Here is a 14,727-nt window from a genome sequence, read left to right on the forward strand (position 1 = left end):
AACAGTGTAAGCATGCTCTGCATTATGTTCACCAGTTAACTTCAATAGCCATTAAACCATGTGGATGCATTATTTTTCCCCAGTTGGTTTCATTTTCAAATGATAATGCAGCTTTAGGGGTAAAGTCTAGTTTCTCTCTTGTTTAACATTCTAGTATCTGATCAGGCTATAATTCAAAACACACACCCACACGTCTTTTTCTATTCCAGTGAGGATTCTCCAGATGTAATGATTTTTAAACTGTACAGACTGTATTTTTGGAACTCTTCACATCCAAACCTGACAGGAAACAATATGCATTTCAACATTTTTTAAATAGTTAATTGTGTGTTTTTTTTATGTAGGGTTTTTTATTTTGGGGGACCAAAAAAAGTGTCCCCACAAGGTCAAAATTTAAATTCCTATACATGTGGCGACAAATTGTCTCAACAACATAAGGAAAACAAATACACACAGGCACACGCACACACATACAAATAAAACATAAAAGCAAAGGTATTTTTCACTATAAAATCTAAGGTATGTAGTGCAATGTCACGTTAGAAAATGTACCTTTTAAAATTAATGTAGCCTGTGGAAACACAATCATTTACACATACAACCAATAAAACGATTAGTTTAGGTATTGCAATTATTATTTTGTCTTTATAACTAGATGAGCGAATCTTGATGGTCAAATCAAGGCAAGGCAAGGCAAGGCAAGTTTATTTCAGATCAATCACTTTTATTGTCACATTATCAGCAGCACGTGTGCTATGATGAGTGAAAAACTTAGGTGCTGGCTCCAGACAGTACAAAATATAGATAGTTAATGACAGTTAATGTTCTGATGACATTTAGCATTGCAATACAAAGAACATTCAAGTTGCTTTCCATTTAATTCTGAGAAATAAAATAGAAGAAAAAAAATCAAATCACATTTTTGGCTGTTAAATAAAATAATAAAAATAAGTTAACATGTACCATTTTCACAATTACTTTCTGAGAGCATTTCAAATTAAATACACCTCGATTCACAGAAAAGGCCAGATGTCAAAGTTCAGTGAGATCATGATTTGCATACAAGGAGTCTGAACAAGTCGTTCAAACTGGATAAACCTGAGACAAAAAGTCTTTTTGTTCAAACATGTAAACATACGTCTGTTAGGCATCCATGTGTAAAAAAACATTTGGCGTATTATTTCCCTTTTTCTTCACAATGTCTGCATTAGGATTAATCAAACATAGAAAAGAGTGACATAATCCTTTTACAATGGATGCCTGTTGAAAGTTTGATTCGGATTGGCTAATGATCATTTAAAAGTGTGCAGTTACTTTTAGGCAAACACACAGACTACAGCTGCCTGGGTCATAATAAGACCAGATCATTAGCTGTGCATGTATGATTCTCCCATCACCAGTCCCAAAAGTTTGTTTATATTGTTGTCTACTTTTATGAGTTCATTCATCAAGGAGTTCTCCAAACACACTGGACCAGACAATTTAAATTAAATTATACATTTTCAGATCGGCAGAATCTCCTTTCCACAATTAAAGTCACATGTCACAGCTGCAAACAGAAAATAGAACAGAAGTCAGAATTAGAATTAATTTAAAGGAACAGAACACTGAGCACCAAACCAAATGAACAGCTTATTACATGCACTGTGGCATGTCACCGACAAATAAAAATTCCACCATTATTTACTCACCCATTACTTGTTTAAAATTTTTATGAGTTTCTTTCTTCTGTTGAACAACAAAAAAAGATACTGTGAAGAATTCCAGAAACCTGTAACCATTGACTTTCATAGTATTTGTTTTTCATACTATGGAAGTCAATGGTTACCGATTTTCAGCATTCTTCAAAATGTCTTCCTTTGTTTTTCAACAGAAGATAGAAACTCAAAGGTTTGGAATCACTTGAGGAAACGTTCATTTTTGAGTGAACTTGCCTTTTAAGACCTCAAAGCAGCATATACTAATAACTAGTTTCTTATTTTATCACCTCTAATAAAATTGTAATTAATTTATTAAGGTGTGAGCTGATCTTATAAAACTAAATATAAAGGCAAAAATATGTACGACACACTTGTCATGACATATACTGTCAAATCTACAATAATACTGCGATAATCTGAATTAAGGATAAAACATTTGTTTAATTTTACTTGCCATTAACTGATCACTGAAACAATGCCAAAATTAAGCTATGGTCACATTGCACTCTTCTCCCCATAGACTTCCATTCATACGCACGCGAATGGGTCAGACCGGAAACGCAAGGTCATGCGTCAAGTTTCGCTGGTCACTGCGGTTCAAAGTTCAAGCTTGGTGAACATTGACCTGCGAAATCACATCACTTGACTGCATGAGACCAATTGAGGATCAAAACATGACCTCTCTGGACAGGAATTTAAAATATGGAGCAATCGCTTGCTTTTTTAATGTCTGATGATCATCTTGTTTAATCCCGTTTCTTTACGCAGCGCCGCACGACATAATTTCGCACGCACAAACTCTAGTGTGACCGCAGAATGTTACATTATATTAAAGTAAATTAGAGTTAAGTGTGCATTTTAAAGGCCTAATTTTGAGGGATTTCGATTTGTATGGGTTAAAAGTAGTATTAACAACATATGAAGGATGTTGCGGTTTCCCCTGTAAAAGGGTTATAATAATCCATCCTTGTTGCTTCCGTGCGGTAGATAAATATATCTTTTTTTGATAATATTAAATTTTACACTCCAGAAAGTACTGATTAATCGCATCCTACTGTATTACGTTGGTTATTTTCTTGTCACTGCTGAAATAGAATACAGACCCGTCAACGTTGGGATGTGAAAATAAGAGATATGCCCACCATAATAAGGGATATCCCCCTTCCTCCTGCCCCCCTTTAAAAAAATCCCTAAATATTCTTCTGGAGCTGTATTATTTGTAAATAAACAGTTAAACGGTCAGTAATATGTTTTATTATTATTATTATTATTATTATTATGTACAAAACAAAACTAATAGTTTACATTAGCAGCAAATAAATTAGCTAACAGTTCAGCTTATTAAAATTAATAGCTATTAGAATGAAATAGAATTAAGTTATCAAATATCATTAATCTTTTCTTCACTGTAAAACTTACATCAGGGGTGTCCAAACTCGGTCCTGAAGGGCTGGTGTCCTGCAGGTTTTAGCTCCAGCTTGCCACAACACAACTGCATGGATGTTTCTAGAAAGCCTAGTAAGAGCTTGATTAGCTAGCCTAGTACCACTAGGGTACCACCGTATTTGCTTGGGGTTGGAACTAAACTTTGCAGGACACCGGCCCTCCAGGACTGAATTTAGACACTCCTGACTTATACATTCTGATTAAAAAGCAACAAATGAATCTCATTTATTTGGATTTTTTGTTTGATTACATTACATAACAGATGTCACTTTAAAAATGTACACATCTAACGTTATAAAGTGTTTGATTGCTTTCCTAACTTTTTATGCTTATTTAGGACAAAATTTGTTGTGTTTACATTTTTCGCCATCTTTAGATGGTATTATGAATTATGTGTATATGTCTGTTCAAACACACATCCAAAACCCAGACTTTCGCTCCACTTCAAATTGCGTGTACAGAATCCGTTTGGGAAACAGCGTCTATTTATTACTATGAAGCACATCTGACAGTCACGCACCGCTATATTTTTTGAGGACTGCATAGGAGGGGCGATAGAAACTGTAATGGAAAGGAAGGGAATTCCGCTTTTTTTATATTTATTTCAAAGTGTTTTCATGCCCAAATAAAACGAAAGCACAGAACAGACTCGCATTTAAGAGCATGGGGCAGCCCCTGATGGTTTGATGAAGCAATGAAGCTCTGTATTTTGCTTTTGCTGGATAAGATATGGTACTTACTCTTTTGTTGCCGACAAAAGAGATGGTCAACAAGGAGCAACAACACAAAGATTACACAAAAACCCACTGCTATGGAAACTGAAACTTTATCCACTGCTGGAGTTTCTAAATGAGAACAGAAGCACACACACACACACAAAATTACCAGTAGTGACAAAAAACGATTTTATGTTTGTTTGTTTGTTTGTTTCATCAGTACCTAAAGTGACAGGATCTCCCACCATCATACCTGAAACACAAACGAAACAGAAGACTGAAAGATCCATTTTTTTTACACATTCTCTTTTTTCACATCTCATTTTTTGTCTGGATTTTTGGTGTACATTATACAAGCTTAAATGTATCTTATGATAAGGGTTAGTCTTTAAAAACAAATTTAAATCACAAGCACAAGTTTGAGCCAGGGACGTTTTATGTTGTGAAAGAGTTACTCTAATTGAAAGAGTTTAACCATTTCCTGAGTTAATTTAAATATAATATGTCGTTTAAATACAAAATGTTAAATTGCAATGGCTAAATAACACTTACCAGTGATAGTGACGGTGATGCCCTTTGTAACAGTGATGCTACTGATGTTGATGATCTCCAGTTTGTAAACTCCAGAGTCTGTGATTCTGCTGTCTATGATGGTCAGAGATCCAGTCTGTCGATCCAGTTTCAGTCTGCCACTGAATCTCTCATCAAACTGAACATCTGTGCAGATCTGACCTCCAGTGACTTTAGCGATAAGAGCATCATTAAAAAAATACATCATTAGATCATCTGGTTTTTTCATTCCACCAAGATTTAAAGTGACTGATTCTCCCTCCTTCACAGACTTTGTTTCCTTTTGATTAGCAGCAGAAACATCTGAAACAAACCGACAGAAATATAATGCATTATAAACAAACCTTGTGTAACTAAAGGAGGCTTTCATGGAGGTGTGAATCCAAATGCAGATTTTTTAAAATGAATTTTTAAAAAATAGGTGGACAGAAAAATAGCTATTGACTCACCGTATACAGTAACTCCGAAGGTCTTCACACTGTAGCCACCACTGCTGACAATCTCTAGATGATAATTGCCAGCATCCGTGCTTCTGGTGTTCATGATGGTCAGTGATCCAGTCTGATGATCCAGCTTCAGTCTGCCTCTGAATTTGTCAGTATTTTCATTACACTGGACATCTGTACAGCTCTTGTTGAGATCTTGATTGATTTGAGCGATGCGAACGTCATTAAAATACCATACAATGTTTTCTTGTTGGTTTGTTTTAACGCCACTGTAAAGAGTGACCGAATCTCCCTCTGTCACCGACACCGACACTCTATCTGAACCAACACCACCTGAAGAAGAAATCAACAGTCATTTATATATTATTTCTTGGGTAGTGTAACAAAAAAGTTAAATACAGATTTGAATAAAGATAATGTTTAGAGTCATACTACAGCACATACTTATTTAATAGTAGATCACTCTCCTCTAAATCATTCATTTGTTCATTAATTTTAATTATTTACAGCTTAGTCTCCATTTCATTGGCCACCACAACAGAGTAAACTGAAATTTATGATTCCAGCATAAATTTTATGCGCAAATGGCATTCCAACTGCAATCCAGTACTGGGAAACACCTATAAACTCATTCACACACACACACACACTCATAGACTACGTCCATTCATTCATTCATTCATTTTCTTGTCGGCTTAGTCCCTTTATTAATCCAGGGTTGCCACAGGGGAATGAACCGCCAACTTATCCAGCAAGTTTTTACACAGCGGATGAGCTTCCAGCCACAACCCATCTCTGGGAAACATCCACACACACACACTGCGGACAATTTAGTCTACCCAATTCACCTGTACCACATGTCTTTAGACTGTGAGGGAAACCGGAGCACCCAAGGAAACCACTAAAGTTGAGAACATGCAAACTCCACACAGAAACGCCAACTGAGCCGAGGTTCGAATCAGCGACCTTCTAGCTGTGAGGCGACAGCACTACCTAGTGCAACACTGCCTCACCCTAGACTACGTCCAATTTAGCTTATTCAATTCACCTATAACGCATGTGTTTGGACTGTGGGGAAAACCAGAGCACCCGGAGGAAACCCATACCAACACAGGGAAAATATGAAACTCCAAACAGAAATGCCAACTGGTCCAGCCGGGACTCGAACCAGTGACTTTCTTGCTGTGAGTGCGACCGTGCTAACCACTCAGACACCATGCCACCTCTCCTCTACATCAATTTTTGCTAATGATTTTCTTAAAGGGCCATGAAACCCCCTCGTTTCAGCAGGGTGTTTTCACACCTCTACTTTGGAAAAAGTCAGAAAAGTGGGCGTGTCCAGCTCTGTTTAGGGGGGAGTGTCAGAGGAACTAAAGTGGGAGGATGTGGGAGTGTCTATTTGGGCACGCGCGAGTTTCAGAGTCAAAATAAACACACAGGAGAAAGTGATGGTGTTTAACCTACATGGACATCTGTAGTCGAATTATTTGCCAAATTATTAAATGGTGGACTTTAACTGCAGTTTGGCTCTTTCATTCAGGGAATTCATTCAAGCCCCTCGCGACAAACAAGATATTTGATTCAAGGAACTGCTCTAAGCGTGTATTTTTCATTCAATGTTTGATACCGCACAGCGAATGAGAGAAAAAAAACCCCTCCGCATTTCCCGGAAACTTAGATGCACACGGCAGGTAGCGTCAGAAAGCCGCGTGTGTTATTCCGGTCACTAAATGCGGTAAAAACCCTACACGAGGTTAAAGTTTGGTTGTGGTGCTGCTAACATGTATGTACTTGGTGCAATAGTTAACTTAGTTCGATACGAACAAAGTGAATAAACAAAGAGCACTGGTCGCTTACTTACCAAATCTTTAGAGACAGGACAATCACCAGCAACTAGAGCCGCGTCTTTATTAAGAGTAGACTACAAGCGAATCCGGATCTCAGCGTTTGAGAGTTGAGAGATGAGAGCAGCTCTCAGGTAAACAATAATCCTCCTTAGACACGTAAGTTATTGTTGTCGCGCATCGCGTACACTGTTAATCCACACGTGAGTCTGAGCTCTCACAGAGAGAAAATGAAAACGAAACTTAACTGCAGCAAACTATAAAAGCAACACTCCATGCTTGTTTTGCCAACACAACGTGGCGTCTCTGCAGTCTAAACATTATGACAGTAATGAATATTAATGAAGTTGCACAATAAAGCGCGCTGATTGGTTTGAACCAAGCCTTACTCGTGCATTAATGCATCACACTGTAAGACGTAATAAGACTCACTCTGGCACAGACGTCCAGTCTGCACGCTGGAATACAAGCTATTATGTCATGACCGTGACGCAGCTTCAAAAATTCGTTTCAAACCGGAAGTACGAATTTGCTTGAAATAACGCAAAAACAACCAATTTACACTTTTTAGTGAAATATAGGTGTCCTAATAGTGTTTTTAGCAGTGTGGGACACATATACGACTGTCAACAGCTCAAAAAATGTGTTTTGGTGTTTCGTGACCCTTTAAGTAAGATGCACTGTTTAACAGAAACCTGACTAAAACCAGATGATAACACAACCTTAAATGAGTCTATATCTCATTATAGACACATGTTTCATCTTTAAGGCAAAGGTGGAGGTGTTGCAACAATATATAGCAATATTTTCAATGTCATTGAGCAATTTGGTTCCAAATACAATTCCTGAGGTTACCTACCTCTAATTTCTCTACATGCATAATGCCGAACACCCTGCCCCCTGTCTTTACTTTCTGTATTCATATATTAGATTAATAAATAATCACTTATCTTCACAACCAGTCAGCTGCCTAAAATGAGTTTAGTTTACAAGTTTTTCTAACATAAATACAATAAAGTTTAAAACAACAGAAGAATGATGAAAAAACCTATACAAATGTTTACAGCTTAAAAACAGTAAACAAACTACAAAGGAAGGAGATGTGTGCTGTGATGGTAACTTGACTAAAGGCAAAAAAGGAACTTTTTTTTGTGGATGCAGCATTACAAATATGTCTTAAACTACAAAAATGTCATCCTGTACTACAAAATGAGTGTCAAATCTTTTTTTTAATTAGTCTTATACATCCTTTGAAAGCTAAATAATTTTTTTTTCCATTGATGTATAGTTTATAGCTTTTGGCTTCTGGCTAAGATAGAAATGTTTGAAAATTTGAGGGTTAAAAAAAATCACATTTAAAGTTGTCAATTTAAGTTCTTAGAAATGCACATTAGTAACTATATATCACTTACTTAAAAAATAAGTTTTAAGATATTTACTTTACAAAATTTACAATATGCGTTAATGAAATATGATGTGCTTAACATTGTAATGATGAAAGAAAAATCTTTAAATAAAAAAAATCTATCATAATTTGATAAGAGTCTAACAAAAAACTTAAATGTAGATAAAATTTACTAATTTAGATGTAAGTTTCAGTCTGTTAGTTTTAAGGATATACATAATCTAGTGTGCTTCAAAAGAGTGGTAAAAATCACATTTAAAAGATATAAAATATAAACATCTAAAGGCTTGCAGTTTGTCACTTCCGCCTAAATGGATCGGGTTTACTCACATTACCTCATACTTATACTACTAATACTAATAGTTTAGCAACCAAACAAATCCAGAGTTGTAGTCGCTGTTTCGAGTTATCCGGAGCGACTCCACAAATCTTGATTATCACACTATTATTAAACTCTACAATTATAACAATAAACAGCAATACCCACGCACATTACACAGCTACACAGCTGACTCAGTCATCGCATTGAGACAAAAAAAGCGCACTCATTTTTTTTCTCGTCAACAAAAAAAGAACATAAGCACGTTCGGTGCGATTGGCCCATTGCTCTGCTTTTGTGGTCGACTTGTCTAAATTCACTTTAGCGCTGGATACAGAATATTATGGAATGCAAATTGTTCTCAGAAATACAAAATATTTCTTTTGTTCGAAGTGATTCCCTGCTGAAAAAACAGGCTGGTCGACCAGCTAAAACCAGGTGGTTTAAGCTTTTGTCAACAGGGTTTTAAGCTTTTCAACTCTAAAACGTCAATCTTTTTGCGTGTTGATTTGCATTTGTTTACATTGTGCGTTAGAGTTGGTTTCACCTTTAAGTGGACTTTGAAATTTAATTTTTTTATTAACTTCAAAAAACTTTATAATACAACTTAGAAGACAGTAAAAAATAACAGTTCTTTTACACAATAATCACATGGATACTCTTTAAGTACACTCACAAGCAAATAGCAACTGCGTCACGTTTTAAAAGTTGACAACTGCGTCACGCTTGTTTTAAAAGTTGACAACTGCGTCACGCTTGTTTTAAAAGTGACTAATAAATGTTTTAAGGTCGTGCAAAGCCAGCAAATATAGCTAAATAACACATAGCCTAGATTTATCTTGTTGAATTTAAAGTAATAAAACAAATAGCGTTACTTTCGCTTTCATTTCTCACCATTGTCATGTAAACAACAAAGCAATGTTGCCAAAATAAACAGAAGCTGCTTTTCCTGAAGAATATGTAGATTCTCGTCCATATTTTCGCTCCACTACATAACAGCTTTTATCTCTCAAGTCAGCGCTTTTGGATAGGAGGCTGCTCCGGTTCATTCTCTGTGCCACTACAACATCTCATGGACAGAACTAGCTTTTTTGAGTTTACAAGGGGGAACTCCCAGATTTTCTTTGTTGCATTTCATCTGGTAATGTTTAAAGAAACAGTCAGACCAAAATGAAATACAGCGGACAGCAACGTGTAGTTCTGTAAAAACATTGCGACTTAAATTTTGTATCGTGTAAGTCACTCAAAGTCATTTTAAAATGTACTAAAAAAATTTTAAAAATTCCTTGATTTAAGTTTTACGTTAAGTGGTTGTAAACAATTTATTTGGAATGTCAACAAATAAATTAATTTGATTGTTTAAATTCAACACAAGTAAATAGTTTGCAACAGTTTTGAGAACAGCATTTTTTCAGTGTATGACATTGTTTCAAAGATTTTAATTTAAAAAAAAAACATCCGTTACAGTAAAAGATTAAAGGCGTATATCACCACAGGTTGTGTCAACGTTTTTATTTCAATAGTTAAACGAACGAAATAAATGAAAAATGTTTTTAAAAACGTTTAAATAAAGTCAGGTTCAGCTATTTCGCTGCACATCAAATTTAAAGCATCCAAAACAAGTAGGCCTATTAAGTGATTGTTGGTATAGTATAGTTTTAATATATTCAATTGTATTTGTTTCTATATGATCAACTACACATTTGACCATGAATGACCTAAAGGAGGAAGAGTTACAACATCTAGCAGCAGAGAGCGGAAAAGTTTCGATACACTGTAACCCACTAGAAATATAAGCATTATGAACGTTAACAACAAAGAGGAGACCATTCATGACTCCATCTCTGGAAATACAGAGGATTTCAGACTCCTTCACTTATAAACACTAAAGACATTTAATCACAGTTCAATGAGGAAAATAGGCTTTTACATTTAATCTGCTGATCACATCTCATGATCAAATATGCTACAGATCACTTTTACTGTCGATAAATAAGTCAAATATAAATCCAAAATCAAAAAGTATCATGCAATGATCACATATCTACTTAAATAAATCATAAAAATATAATTTATACATATTAACTTTTACATATTAATATATAGAAAAGTTTGTAAAATAACAGAAAATGTATTTGCAGTTTGTTATATAACAAACTGCATTTTTTCCTCAAAACTAAAACAAACAAACAAACAGATCTCGATTGCTACTCCTATTCATATACCATATATCATAATCTGTCTGCTGATGATGTGAATAAAGCTTTCAGGAGTCTCCAGTTTTATTTCATATATTGTTTTTAGCGCCCCCTGGAGGAAAAATGGACCACATTTAAAGGGGACTTTTTATGCCCATTTTTTTTTTCCAAAATCTAAAATAAGTCACTGATGTCCTGCTGCTGGAATCCAGAAATGATCAGATGTGCTCTATAATTAGAAAACACATCTGTTTAGCTGTGCCTTTACTGAATGAGCACTGTGCGGAGTCTGACAGATTGCACTATTATGTTTTTTTCATTTCATTGCAACACATTTTAATCAGTTTTTAATAATTTATATTCATTGTGATTCTTGTTTAAGTAAAGCACTTTGAATTACCATTGTGCATGCAATGTGCTATATAAATAAACTTGCCAATTCAAAACAAGACTAAGGTTATTTCAGTAAAAAACTGAATGATGAAACTGAACTGAAAATGTCCAGAGTCAACAGAGACTCCCGTGTTCATTTGTGCATCCTAAAACTCCACATTCATGATGCCTCTTACTCGTTGACATTACCTTCACCAGGTACAGTGTGAAAACTCTTATGTGAAGATGGCTGCTTATGCTAATGAGGGAGAGATTGTCACTAATGGACGGGGCTTTCCCCTTCTGATGACGGGCACACACAGGGAAAAGGTCAACCACAGTGTTTCTTTTTATCAAGTGTGATTATAATAGATAGAATTCTTTAATTTTTACCATTAGAAGCTGGTTATATTTACACCCTGCTGCTATGCAACTGTGCTTAAACCCCTTATAAAAGGGATTTTTGCATGATAGGTTCCCTTTTAAGCTTTACATTATATATAAAAAAAGTCTCAAACTCAATTCATGAAGAGACACAGCTTTGCAGAGCTTAGGTCTAACCAGCTCCAACTCTTTCATTCATTTTCTTGTCGGCTTAGTCCCTTTATCAATCCGGGGTCGCCACAGCGGAATGAACCGCCAACCCACCCAGCAAGTTTTCACGCAGCGGATGCAGCGGATGCCTTTCCAGCCACAACCCGTCTCTGGGAAACATCCACTCAAGATCTAATGAAGGGCAAAACTGAAATTCGTTGGTGGTTTGGCAAACATTTACTTGCTGAAATGGATGGGATAAACGACAGCATCGTTGTACATGATGAAGTGTTTAACGGGACATTCAGAAACCGACTGAAGGTGGACAATCAGACCAGATCTCTGACCATTACAAACTTCACTTTTGAAGATGTTGGAAATTATGAAATGCTAACCATGCCACCAATGAGGATCACTTTTATCCTTACTGTCTACAGTGAGTTACAATTGTGTTCCAGTGGCATTACATTTTTAGATGAATAATGTTTGCTTTCATAACCTTAAACTCGTATAAATGCTTTCGAATCGTGTCTGTGCTCCAGATAAGGTGAAGTCTGTGTTGGTGACAGAAGGAGATTCTGTCATTTTAAACTCTGGTCTCACTGACATAAGCAGATATAACATAAGATGGAGGTCTGAAACAGAAGAGCTTGCCGTGGCTTACAAGTATAACACTGAGTGGAGTTTCAAAGACAGACTGAAGCTGGACAATCAGACCGGATCTCTGACCATCACAAACATCACAACTGAGCAGGCTGGACTCTATAAACTACTCATTTTTCTCGATGTGAAAGGGACAACAAAAGAGTTCAATGTTTCGGTCTATGGTGAGTAAAAATCATTTGTCCTGTACTTAAATTAAGATATTTTATTAACACTTTCAGGTGTTTAAAATATTCTAGAGAGTTTGAGGTGATTGGGAGAAGACAACATTTACATCCTCTGACAAGGAATTATGTATTTCTATTGCAACGATATCAAAATTTGACCAAAAATGCATAACGTGCAAGTACATTGTCAATGGTTAGATGGTGTATGTTTACCTCTGTTGAAAAACAGCTGAAACCAGCCTAATTTTGTTAGATTGAGGTAAAGTTCATATTCACACATTTGGACGTTCTCCTTAATAAAGTAGTATTCTTTGCTAAGTCTAAATTGTGAAATCATAAAAGCAGCCAATGGCTATCCAAGAACAACATTGTTTAGCATAATTAAATAGAGCTAATGTTGTTTTAAAGCCTCACTTGTGTGTGATTTCAGACCAAAAATTCAAAAGTACAATGGTAAACAATATAGGGAGCATGTCACAAGTTGTCACTGAACGAATGTGTGAATTTAAAACCAACTTGGCCTAAATGTTTGTTAGTTGGTTTATTCTGGAAGTAGCAACTGGCTAGGCTGGTAACCCTGCTGAAAAAAAAACTGCTTAAACTGGCCTACGTTGGTTTTAGCTGGTTGACCAGCCTGGTTTTAGAGGGGTTTTGGCCATTTCCAGGCTGGTTTCCAGCTATTTCCAGCCAGCTAAGACCAGACAGGAAATAGCTGTAAACCAGCCTGGAAATGGCCAAAACCCCTCTAAAACCAGGCTGGTCAACCAGCTAAAACCAATTTAGGCTAGTTTAAGTCGTTTTTTTTCCATTCTATGACTAGGAATTATATATTTCTATTGCAACAATATCACTATAGTCTTAACATAGCATGTAACATATCGTCCTTTACACTTGTTGATTGTTGCAATGCTACAAATCCTTCTTGGTTGGGTTCAATTTTACAAAGCAATATTAAAAAGTTGGACCAAAACCTCATAACGTGCAAGTACACTGTTTTGGTCAAATGGCTTACTTTTACCTCAATTGAAAAAACAGCTAAAGAATTAGGATTGTTAGAATGAGGTAAACTTAACATTTAAATTTCACAGAAGTATTATTTGCTAAATCTAAATACAGTAATCATATTAGCAACCAATTACTATTAAAGTATAACATTGATCACAGTCAATCAAATAGTGCTAATATTGTTATACTTGCATGTGATTTCAGACCAAATTTTCAAAGTACCATGGTAAACAATATAGAGAGCATGTCACAAGTTGTCACTGAATAAATGTGTGAATAAAAAAACAAAAAAACAACTTAACTTCAATCTTACATCGGCTTTCTTTGTGGCTGTCAAAATATTACATTATCATCATTAGCAAAAAACAATTAAGACATTATTCTTTGTGTGTTTTGAACACTTGCTTGGCCAACCAAATATCCATTCAGCCATTAGTAAAACAAACACTGCCATGATTAATTTTTCAAACAATTGACCATGAAAAAAAATACTAAAAATATAGTTACGAATAGGTGTGTCATATGTCAGCTCAATTCATAAATAAAAATAAACCAAGTTCCAATTAGCCAAGGAAATATAGCATAAAACTATTTTTTATATTTATTTGTTTTGTTATATTTCTTTCATTTATTTGGCGCCACTTAACTCTCGTTTCCCCCACCATCTTTAATCTATATTGATTGATTTATGTTGTGAGATCTTGTAAATAATACTTTATTACTTTTTGACTTCCTTTCACTATTGCAAATAAATTCACTTCTTTTTGCAGTATTTTGGTTGTCGTGTTGATATTTTGCCAACTGACCACAAAATATTATCACCTTAAATGTTACCTTTTAAACCCTAGATACCAAAAAGTTAAAAGTCGTAACACAATAATCTCACCAAGTTTCTTCTTCTGCCAAAGTAGAGGAGCAGATTTTCCAATTAAACCCAAACAGAAACTCATATATTCCACAGGAATCAGGCCTGAAAACCAAGTAATCCCAGTGATTGTGCAGACAAAGGCCACGTGTAGTTAAACAATTCACTCAGGTTGAGCATTCATGTGTTTGTTAGTCACCTGTATGATCATGATCATCTTCTTTTTCTTCTTCCATGTCGGTTTCATGGTGGGTGTTTTATCGCCACCTAGTGTGTAGGAATGTGAAACCCCACAACCCCCCCAAAAACTACCAAAAGAAAACACTATATTTTGGTCTCACTACAACCCAAAAACATGTTTACCTCACCACATCCAAAAAAAAAACAACAACCGAAAAACATATTTTTACCTCACCACGCCCAAAAAAATCCCAACTAAAAAAAACAAACATCTTCACCTCACCACACCCAAAAAAC

General features: G+C 35.6%; 1 protein-coding gene across 4 annotated transcripts; it reads right to left on the reverse strand.

Moving 5' to 3' along the window:
• Nucleotides 1-703: 703 nt before the first annotated feature.
• On the reverse strand, nt 704-14,543 carry zgc:171500. 4 transcript variants are annotated; one of them, XM_073936149.1, is made up of 7 exons: nt 14,450-14,543; nt 14,272-14,355; nt 4,882-5,211; nt 4,415-4,735; nt 4,086-4,115; nt 3,887-3,991; nt 704-1,549 (listed from the first exon to the last, which is right to left on the reverse strand). In XM_073936149.1, exons 1-7 carry the CDS (start codon nt 14,484-14,486, stop codon nt 1,503-1,505), a joined length of 954 nt encoding a protein of 317 aa, XP_073792250.1. In that variant the 5' UTR covers nt 14,487-14,543; the 3' UTR covers nt 704-1,502.
• Nucleotides 14,544-14,727: the final 184 nt, after the last annotated feature.

Source organism: Danio rerio, chromosome 22 (assembly GCF_049306965.1).
Source record: "Danio rerio strain Tuebingen ecotype United States chromosome 22, GRCz12tu, whole genome shotgun sequence".
In the NCBI taxonomy this organism is placed as follows: Eukaryota; Metazoa; Chordata; class Actinopteri; order Cypriniformes; family Danionidae; genus Danio; species Danio rerio.